The sequence below is a fragment of the Macrobrachium rosenbergii genome, chromosome 13 (assembly GCF_040412425.1).
Source record: "Macrobrachium rosenbergii isolate ZJJX-2024 chromosome 13, ASM4041242v1, whole genome shotgun sequence".
Taxonomy (NCBI): Eukaryota; Metazoa; Arthropoda; class Malacostraca; order Decapoda; family Palaemonidae; genus Macrobrachium; species Macrobrachium rosenbergii.
Genome location: NC_089753.1, coordinates 18,152,745 through 18,164,474, shown reverse-complemented (window position 1 = coordinate 18,164,474; position 11,730 = coordinate 18,152,745). Strand labels below are relative to the sequence as shown.

Below are 11,730 nucleotides of genomic sequence, written 5' to 3'. Positions count from 1 at the left end.
AATAGCCCTAAAGAAAACAACAACATAATATATCAAATTCCATGTTTGGACTGTCCCTCTTTTTATATTGGCCAATCTAGCAAAGATTTAGATGCACGTATTAAGCAACATAAGTATTCAGTCAAAACTGGACAGGCATCCAATGCTATATTCATTCATTTAAGTGAAAACTCTCACAGGATAAATTGGACTGAAAGTTCAGTAATTGCCAGATCGAAAGATTTCTCTTCAAGAAATGTATTGGAGTCCGCTATTATCCAGCTTACTTCCAGTTGTAATTTTAATCTTAGCCCTGGCATGTATTATTTGGACCCCTGTATTAGAAAAATGTTCAAGAATGACCTTCAAGATAAAATCACTGACTTAATTATAAGTTAGTTACATGATATATATTTTCTATATATCCATATGTTTAATATAATTTTTTTTTATTTGTAAAAATGTTCATCTTGCAAAAAGTTATTATTGTTTACAAAAAAAGAGAATAATTTTGTTGTACTAAAAAAAAAATTTTTTTTTTTTTTGGTGGTCAATCCGACCAGTATAAATCTTTCAATTGTCATGTCCCTGCTTCTGAACGGTTGATCCTAATCCTTTGTAAAAACCTCTTAAATATTTAATCCTGTTTTGGCAGTTCTACTAATTCTTCAGTTGTGTTGGATTCCAGGTACATATGTTTCTATAAATCCCCATCTGTCATTTATATGAGCTTTCTTTGTAAACATACTTTTATATTTCTTCAGTCTGCTAAGTAAAGGACCCAGCGTCGAAAGGCCTGCATAGCACTCCAATGTTTCCATTTCCTTCAGGATTTTATCTTTTTATTTATATATTCATCACGTTCCATATTATCGTGATTCAGTTATATATGTATGTGTTGACCATCACTAATCCGGCGTCACTGGGACCTGGAGGGTGCCGGATTAGCCATTTATTATGCTAGAATACACGAAACCCAGCAGCTAAGCACCTCATCTTAGAATTAAAATATCCCATAAATCAGTACAAGTTGGTTAATAAAGAAAAGACAATTATCAAATACAGGTAGTGCTCGAATTACGATATTTCGAGTTTACGTTGGGATTAGCAATTAATACCGATATGAAAATATTTAGGAAATAGTTTTAGATTTCGCGCAGGCGCAGGCAGCGAGAGAGACCAACTTACAATAGACTAACTTCTTTTCCTCCATCTCTTTATTCCATCTGCTAGTTAAAAAAGTAAAAGAGAATGATAAAAAGTATTGTTATACTCTTGCGTAGTTGCGTACAGCCATAAACAATCGAACGGGAAACTGTTGTTTTGCTACTAATCGTATCGGATAACAACTGTTTTGCATGTATTTCAACTATCGTACGGTCAAACAATTACTGTCGTTATGTTACAAATGACGTTAAGTACTGTACAATAGGACTGATATATTTTTTACACTATACCCTTATTCACTTTGGAGAAAAGATCGGCGAAAATATACTGCTTCAGTAACTTTAAGCTGCAAGTTGTAGCTGAAGCTGAAAAACAATGTTCAAGCTGCTAATGACTATAAATTATCGTGCATCGGCAACATGAATGAAATAAACGGTAAATAAAATTGGAGAGAATGTATTTTAAAACTACTGGGCATGAAAGAATACAAATTACTGCTGTTTTCTCACGCTATAAAAGATAAATACGTAAAGCTCGTATATGATGAAATCAAGAGAAAATAGCGAACAGCATCTTGATTTTTTTTACACAAAAACATGCCCCCAAAACGGCCAGCCGTGATTCCCGCGAATGTCATATATTAACGAAAAAAATAGCTATATTAATTTCACAACGAGGCGTATTTAACCCTTTAACCGCTGAAGCCTATTTTCAAAAAGCGTCTCCGTATGCGTGACCTCAAGAGAGGTAGCGCCCGAAGCGGAAAAAGTTTTTCAAAAATCACAGCGCTTAGTTTTCAAGATTAAGAGTTCATTTTGGCTCCTTTTTTCTCATTGCCTGAAGTTTAGTATGCAACCATCAGAAATAAAAAAAATATCATTATCATATATAAATATTGGAATATATGACAGCAAAAAAAACTTGTATATAATTGTATACAAATCATGTGTGTAAGGAAAACGGTTGAAGCTAATGAGTTAATTTTTTTAGTTGTATTGTACACTAAATTGCGATGATTTTGGTATATAACAGATTGTAAAACGATTAAAGCAACACAGAGAAAATATTATCACAAAATGATGCATGAATTAAATAGCATGGACGTAAAAAAAAAAAAAAAGTTTTTTCAAAAATTCACCAAAAATCAAAATATTGTGCTAGAGACTTTCCAATTGTGCCAAAATGAAGGAAATTGATTGAATATTACTACGCTGTAAGTTTTTTAGCTTACAATTGCATTTTTGAACCATTTCGATCGAGTTAAAGTTGACCGAAGGTTGATTTTTTTCTATTTATCGTTATTTTGATGTAAATATAAAAAAACTGTGAAGTCTGTGAAGAGCTAAAGGAATGATATGTTTTTTGTTGCATTCTACATGAAATTGCGCACATTTTGATGTATAACACTTTATGTAACGAATAATATGAAACGGCGAAAAAATTACGGCAAGCTGACGCAAGAAATGACAGGATTTTCAGCGGAGTCCGCGTGCGCGGAGCGAAGGAAAAATTTTTTTTCAAAAATTCACCAAAAATCTACATATTGTGCTAGAGACTTTCTGTTTATTGCAAAATGAAGGTAAATGATTGATTGTTACTCGAATGTAATAATTATGGCTTCGGATGCGTTTTTTAGATCATTTGATTAAGTCAAAGTTGACCGAATGTTAAAATTTTGTCAGTTATCATGATTTCGGCGAAAATATTAAAAAACTATGAAGAGCTAAAGGAATAACATATTTTTTGTTGTATTCTACATGAAATTTCGCACATTTTGATGTATAACACTTTATGTAATAATAATATGAAATGGCGAAAAAATTACGCAAGCTGACGCCAAGAAATGCTAGGATTTTCAGCGAATGATGCGTGCTGAGCAAAGGAAAATTTTTTTTTAAATTCACCAAAATCTAAATAATGTGCTAGAGACTTTCTGTTTGTTGCAAAATGAAGATAAATGATTGATTGTTACTCGAATGTAATAATTATGGCTTACGGATGCATTTTTGATCATTTCGGTCGAATCAAAGTTGACCGAAAGTTAAAATTTTGTCAGTTATCATGATTTCAAGAAAATATTAAAAAACTGTGAAGAGCTAAAGGAATGACATATTTTTTGTTGTATTCTACATGAAATTGCGCACATTTTGATGTATAACACTTTATGTAATGAATAATATGAAATGCCGAAAAAATTACGGCAAGCTGATGCAAGAAATGCTAGGATTTTCAGCGGAGTACGCGCGTGCAGAGCGAAGGAAAATTTTTATTTTGTTCAAAAATCCACCAAAAATCTAAATAATGTGCTAGAGACTTTCCGTTTGTTGCAAAATGAAGGTAAATGATTGATTGTTACTCGAATGTAATAATTATGGCTTACGGATGCGTTTTTGATCATTTTGGTGAATCAAAGTTGACCAATGTTAAAATTTTGTCAGTTATCGGATTTTGATGTAAATATTAAAAACTGTGAAGAGCTAAAGGAATGATATACTTTTTGTTGTATTATACATGAAATTGCACACATTTTGATGTATAACACTTTATGTAACGAATAATATGAAACAGACGAAAAAATTACGGCAAGCTGACTCAAGAAATGACAGGATTTTCAGCGGAGTTAGCATTGAGGAGCGGAGGAAAATTTTTAAAAAAATTCAGCAAAATTCTAAATATTGTGCTAGAGACTTTCCGTTTGTTGCAAAATGAAGGTAAATGATTGATTGTTACTCAATGTAATAATTATGAAACTACGGATGCGTTTTTGATCATTTTGAGAAAGTCAAAGTTGACTGAATGTTAAAATTTTGTCAGTTATCGTGATTTCGATGTAAATATTAAAACACTGTGAAGAGCTAAAGGAATGATATATTTTTTGTTGTATTCTACATGAAATTGCGCACATTTTGAGCACATTTTGATGTATAACACTTTATGTAACGAATAATATGAAACGGCGAAAAAATTACGGCAAGCTGATGCAAGAAATGACAGGATTTTCAGCGGAGTTTGCGCGTGCTGAGCAGAGGAAAATTTTTTTTTCAAAAATTCACCAAAATTCTAAATATTGTGCTAGAGACTTTCCGTTTGTTGCAAAATGAAGGTAAATGATTGATTGTTACTCGAATGTAATAATTATGGCTTACGGATGCATTTTTCGATCATTTTGGTCGAGTCAAAGTTGACCGAATGTTAAAATTCACTTTGGATGCTGGGTCCTTCTCCAGCATCCCAGTCTAAAAACTCGCCTCATGCTCACTTCCGACAGGCAGTATGCGCCTTTCACGGTCCTGACGCTTTGCTGACATCTCTGCAAACGTTCTGTTGCAGCACGAATACGCTAACACTGCGCAAAGTTCAACAAAACACGTCTGCGTCAAAATATCGCTCCGCAAGGTGCTGCTCTGATGCTCTCTGATGTGAGATGGGGAAATACATGCGCGTCTGGGTGGCGCTCAGAAACAAAACAACAGCTGGATCCGTGAACTCCCAGCATCCGCCGAGGCGCGGGAATTGAAATCATCCGCAAACTAGGCCTACAATTATTTTTCCGCGAATATTTAAAAAAAGCATTTTCAGTCGACGTTTGCAACGTCCACTCGGCATTCGACAGACAATTTTGGACGACTTTTAAAACGTCCAACAGGCGTTTAAGGGTTAAGTTATATTTCGACTTAAAAACACTTTGTGTAATGAAAAATATCCTTGTCCCAAATAAATAAAGTATCTATATTCATTTACACTTACTAGAAGCAAGAAAAGCGCACTGAACTGAGTTAAATGCGCGTAAATAAACTCCAGTTATCGGTTCCAAAACAAAACATTGATCGTAATTTATAATACAAAAGCAATATGAGAATATACGCAATTGGATACAATGCAGTAGTAAAGCATAACCTTTTAAAAGATCCATGAAAAAGATGCACATTCGTTATGTTGATGTTTGTATAATGCTGTTAATATGTGAATAGAGTTCAGTATAATGTAGGCTAGGCTACCGATATATAGCGATCACGATATACCTTAGCGTGGGCCAAAAAGACAATAAAAATGGAACAGCAAAATGCATGCTTGCGTTTACAAACACCTCCAGTTTGTCGATGCAGCACACAGTGCCACCAAATCGGTGGCCAGCGGGAAATTTGAAAATTAGTGCAGAAACATTAGAAATAACTCTAGCCGAAATTTGTGCCGGATTACTGATTGTTCGGACTACTGATTGCCGGATTAGTGATGGTCAACCTGTATATATATACATACATATATATATATATATATATATATATATATATATATATATATATATATATATATATATATATATATATATATATATATATATATATAACACATTCATACATACACATATATATACAGTAATATATTTTTTTATTTTGGTATGAATACATAACTAAAAGGAATGCAGGTGAAAAACTTTTTTTTGTATAAAACGAAATAATATACAAAACACCAATAAATACAGATATATAAAAACTTAAATATAAAACTAAATATAAAATCAATGCAGAATACTCACTTGTAATCCTGACTCTTCGTTCTGTTCTTGTTTTCTACCTCTTCCATTGAAGAGTCTTGCATTTTTTTCCTCTCGACATGACGAGGTACAGGTGGAGGAGGGAGACGCGCGCCCTTACTGCAGATGAGCCGCCCTTCAGCGGTCCGCTGCGCCCTCCAGTGTCCCTCGGGTAGGCGCACTCCAATATATGACTGCAGTGTGGTACTTGCGGTCACACTCCCCGAACCTGCAAAGTGCTACCTTGCAGGTGCGACAGACGAAACGGGTGTCTCCTTCTGCCATTCATATGGCACACCCGGCACCGTTTCTGCTTACGCCCTTCTAGGAGCTCCAGTGTGTGATCCCCTGCCTGCAGCTGACACACAGGGTCCACTACCCAACGGGACATTGGAATGTGAGGAAGGGCGGCAGCAGGGACAGCAGGGGCGGCGGCATCATCAAGGGCAGCAGCAGCAGGGGCGGCATCATCAAGGGCAGCAGCAGCAGAGGCAGCATCATCAAGGGCAGCAGCAGCAGGGGCGGCATCATCAAGGGCAGCAGCAGCAGGGGCGGCATCATCAAGGGCAGCAGCAGCAGGGGCGGCATCATCAAGGGCAGCAGCAGGGGGGGCGGCATCATCAAGGGCGGCGGCAGCAGGGGCGGCGTCAGCAGGAGCAGGACGACCGAGGTTGGCCCTCCTAGCGACATCTGCCCTATCCTCTTGGGGCAGATCTGGAGCTTGGGGCAGGGGGGTGGTGTTGGAAGGCCACTCCTCTGGATTAAAGTTCATGAGGGCATTCCCGGCCACCTCAGGAAACTGGATGTGGGACAACCTCCGGGTGTCTGAATTGTACCCACAGTAGAGGATGTAGGCATTCTGGAGGGCCAACTGAAGGAGGTATTTGAGGAGCTTCTGTGTCCACCTCCTGGTTCTCCTGGCAAAGGGATAATACTGGATGAGTTGATCAAAGAGATCAACTCCTCCCATGTGCCTATTGTAGTGCCCGATGACAGTAGGTTGTTGGACATGAAACTCCTCATACGTAACTCGGCCCTGCCGACATGTCTTCTTCCACTGAACGACCTCTTCTTGTATGGGCTCATGACTCCTCGTAATCATGGGCAGAAGTCGGACCCCCTTCCAACAGATGACGAAGACATCTCCCTTCTGCCGCCACTCTGTCTCTCCTCTTGCCAGATGTTGCGGCTGGCTAGCCAACCTCTTGAGGACATTTGGGGCCCCACGCACCAACCGAAGGGTACCACTGACATGCACACCTGCTTCATACAGTTCTTGGGCCAGGGGTACCGAGTTATAATAATTATCCATAAACAGGTGGTATCCCTGGTTACAGAAACGATCCACAAGACCGAAGACAGTGTCATGCAGCGTGGAGAAGACCCTGGAATACACCGAGAAGTCCACAACGTATTCAGTGTTGGACTCCGTAATGAAAAATAACTTCACACCATATTTCTTTGGCTTCTTGGGGTTGTACACTTTTATACTTAGACGCCCTTTGTATGGCATCATCCCCTCATCCAAAGAAAGGTTCTTGGAAAGAACCACGAGAAACTGGCACCGTTCACGAATGTAGTCCAACACTGGGCGGACTAACATGAGGCGGTGGGGGTTATTCCAGGGTATGGCCCTTCAGTTGAAGGCATTGAAATACCTGTCCAACGCCAGGAAACTATCACGGGACATAATGCCGGGCACATTGGGTGTACTTAAAAAAAAATTCCGCTTCCAATATTGCCTGACGTCGGCAGCAGGCATCATTCAAAAAAAAATGTGGAGCCCCAAAAAATGCGCCATGTCCGTGAGGTTGCAGCCCCGCCAGTGATATGACAACGTCGTCTGCAGTTCCTCACGGCAGTACCGAGTATAATCCGCCGTCTCTGCAACGAGGTATTCCAGCAATTCCCGCATCAGGAAGAGCTGAATAAACCCCAGTGCAGTGAGAGGCACAGGGACGGTCAGTCCAGGTGCTGCCGTGAATGGGTGCATGTTAGGTGGGGTGGGGTCCTCCAACCACCCCTCGTCACTTTCGGACGAATGGCCTTCACCCAAGCTGCCGCGATGTTGCGACCTTTTACGGGCCCGTGCGCAGGCACGACTTCGCACTCCCACCCTCCCCACTGGCCCATCTCCCTCTTTTTCACCATCACTTTCTGTCTCGTCCCCACCAGCCACAATCGGTGCCTCCTCCTCCTCTTCAGACTCTCCCTCATATGCACTGAAACCACTAAACTCCAGTTCACTTTCCTGCTGTGACTCCCATACGGACATTGGCGGCAAATACTCGTCATCACTGACATTGGGCATGATGTCCTCGTCACTAGATGACCAATTGCCATCAAAATGAGGACTTTCCACCTGCTCTCGATCGAGCTCCAAGTACTCATCAATGTCCTTTTGTTGGAGGCCTCCCAAATGCTTACGGATGCCCCTCAGGACACCCCGATGCTTCCTAGGGGTCGTAAAGGCACAGGATGTGGTCCTTGTCCCCCTTCGGCCACACGTGGGTCGCACAACACGGCGTTGAAAAAGTTGGGTCACCTTGGTGCTTGGTCCTCTCCAGCATCCCAATCTAAAACCCGCCTCACGCGCTCACTACCGACAGGCAATATGCGCCTTTCACGGTCCTGACGATGTTGGGACATCTCTGCAAATGTCCTGTTGCATCACAAAATCACGCTTAACACTTCAGTTCTGCAAAACACGAACGCATCAAGAAATCGCTCTCCAACGATGCGCCGCTGATGCTTTGTAGTGCGATAAGAAAGAAATCGACACATGCGCGGCTGGGTGACGCTTGTAAACAAAACAACAGCGTGATCCTTGAACTCCCAGCATCCCTCAAGGCGCGTGATTTAAAACCTTTCGCAAACTAGTCCTATAATTATTTTTCTGCGAATATTTAAAAAAACATTTTGTAGTCGACGTACCGTACGTCCACTCGGCACCCGACAGACAATTTTAGTCGACGTAAGGTACGTCCAGTCGACGTTTAAGGGTTAATACAGTATGTAACATGCATTATAAAAAATGCTTTGTAGATTTTTTTGCTATGTTTGCATTAATACTAATATTTAAAAATTAGCAAATAATTTTTTTTTATCATAAAAACATATTGAGTCATGAAAATAACTTGACAATACAGTAGATAGTGAATATTTCTTGACAAAAATCTGTGAATTACAGAATTTTTCACAAATAATTCAGGGATAAGTTCCACAGAAAAATCCGCGAATAGGTGAAGCAGCGAATCCTGAACTGGGAATAAGCAGGGTTTGACTGAAGCATTTTGTAAATGCAGAATATCAAGTGCTTTGGATGTAAGTGAAGATGAAACTTTATACAAAGATGCAGAAGATGAATATTGTATATTGATGACTTGGAAGACGGTCTGTATGATGATTGCCTCAACGAAGATGATTTTCAAACATTGTTTAATGATTATGCAACAGTGAAAGCTCTTTTGAGGGATTTGGTTTATGTTAGTTTACCTATGTATGCCTGTTTTATATACAGAATAAAAGGATTTTGACAAAGGAAAAATCTATTTCTGGGGAGAGACTTTACCTAGAAATAAGTGCTGAAAGGTTATTTCACCGGCTGACACAGGTCGGACAACCCAGAAATAATAATTTCAGTAATCCATCTCTTAACAACTAAAAAATGATTTTCATGATACTTAGCAACTAAAAAGGGATTCTCCTAATTTAGTAGTAGGCCAGAATCAGCTGATTTTGAGAACATAAATACTAGCCAAGCCTATTTAAATGCATATGGCAGGTGTTCTGTTTTTTTTTTTTTTTACTTTACGATAGAGATTTAACATGGTAATAACATTATAAATTGATTCAGTAAGTAAAATATCTGTTTCATTACCATTGCCTTTGATTGAAATACAGCTATAATAGCTTATTTGAGTGAAGCAAATGGATACTGTAAGTGGAACACCCTTCCTAGGCCAGTAGTTCACGCACATTTTGTATCAAGTATGGTGCAGCCATCTAAAATCAGATGTAAATTTCCTTCTTAAAATATTGCATGGTACACGATCATATACAGCAATTACTTCTTAGTGTTCTTAGAATAGATTTGCTTAGGACATATTGAGAAATGCCATATTTACTAAAGATGTAAACATGGTGTTTTACAGTTTCCATGATAAGGCAAAATGAGAAATCAGTGATCTTAATAAAACAGATGGTTAATGATAACTTTTAAATGTTCTTAAATGCTGAAAGAGCTGTCTACAGAACGCTATGGATGATGCAGTACTTGGTGTAATTCAGGGTAAGGGAATACCTATACTATGATTAATAAAGGGAACTTTATTAAATTACAAGTTAAACAAGTGAATATAATTCAATATGGTAACAACTGATAAGTAATTTCTTGTATAAAAAGACATTAAAGGTGATAAAACCATGGTAAACTGTGGGTAAACATAGATAGGCAACTTAACTACCGAATTGTGTTTGTTTATGAGAGAGAAAAAGGGTTTGGTTGTTTTAAGTGTATTTATCTATAATAATAAAATCCGAGTGGATCTTTCTTGTTTGTCCGCCCTGGGTGTGGTCGGGGTAGGTAGGGGAGACATGATACATCCACCCTCCTCCTACAGACCTGCTTGTCTGGGCAGGGTAGGTAGGGAATCGGGAGGGAAGGGGAGACATGATATATCCACCCTCCTCCTGCAAACCTGTTTGTCTGTCCTGGGTGGGGACAGGGTAGGTAGGTGATCGGAAGGGTAGGGGAGACATGATGGGCAGTGCCGGGTTCCAGTGCAGCGTCAGGTTGCAGTGCAGTGTAGTGGCGCCATCAAGCTAATATAGTATATTTTGTTAAAAGCATGGGAAAATAAGGTAGATAATTGCTTTTCCCTTAGAGTTATTAGCTTAAAGTATGATGGTTGATGTTCCTAGGCATATTGAGTGTTTATGGGTGTGCATTATTGACAGGGTAAGGGGAGTAAGGGTAAGGAGTTACTGTTTTACACACAGTTTTTTAATTGCCGTTATCCAACAGAGCCTTGGCTCTATTCATCCAGGTAATTGAGGGATTACTGTATGTAGATAGATAAGTAACATGAAATTTCAAGTTCTAGAAAGGTTTTAAATGATGACACGGTTAACAAAATCATGGACTTTTTAAAGCTATTGACTTCTATATTTAACCATTTTTATATTTTAGCAGAATTTTAGTAAATAATTTAGCAGTTTTTATCTTTAACCATTTTTCATCACGGTAGTGATGAACAAGAGAGTTCCTGTGCCAGATTGTCAGACCAAACTTTCATAAATCAAGTTAAATCAACCTCAAATTTCTTATTATTGTCTTAGGCAATCCAAAGAGTGTGTTCATTTTAATATGTGAAAAGTATGGAAAATATCTTGAATATTATAGTATTTTAATAATTATTTGAATTCCAGAACGTGCAACTGAACTTAAGAGTGAAGATTTGGAGCTGCTGCTGAGTATTCATGATGTCTTGAACAGAATTAAAAAAGACATCTTAAAGAACAAAGTGCAGGAGATTCCTTTACCCCCACAATCTTTACCCCCACAATCTTTACCCCCAAAATCTTTACCCCAAAATCTTTACCCCCACAATCTTTACCCCCACAATCATCACACAACACAGCAGAATCTGTAAAGGCTGATAATGTAACCCCACTTCATGTGCCTGTAAAACCTGGACTCACCATAGTTGTGAGCAATTTCACAGACATTGTGCCAGTGAAGGATGTTAATGAGATGTTTGTGGAATTGGGAGCCTGTGGCCAGGGTGTCCTCATACAAAGTAAGTCATGAATTTGAGTCTGAAGTTCTTCATGCTGATATGTGTTATGAAATGTAATTTATTTTATAGATTTTTGTTCTTTAGGAGTTGACATTGTAATTTTCTGTTTTTCAAGCTAGTAACTTAGATTTTTATTTTCAGATGCTCTCCACTTCACTTTTAAAGGAGGTTCAGCAGTGATAAACTCACTGTCAGGTTTTCGGTTTCCTGATAAGAAAATGGAAGTAATTGTAAAGGGCTCTACTAATG

General features: G+C 38.7%; 1 protein-coding gene across 3 annotated transcripts in view; it reads left to right on the top strand.

Annotated features, from left to right (window-relative positions):
* LOC136844941 (repetitive organellar protein-like) overlaps positions 1 to 11,730 on the top strand; it is an 88,838-nt gene extending 77,108 nt beyond the window's left edge. For all 3 annotated transcript variants that reach the window (XM_067114343.1, XM_067114344.1, XM_067114342.1), the window contains 2 exons: positions 11,111 to 11,481; positions 11,623 to 11,730. In XM_067114343.1, the coding sequence (XP_066970444.1) occupies positions 11,111 to 11,334 (224 nt within the window). In that variant the 3' untranslated portion in view covers positions 11,335 to 11,481; positions 11,623 to 11,730. The remainder of the gene's footprint in view (positions 1 to 11,110; positions 11,482 to 11,622) is intronic.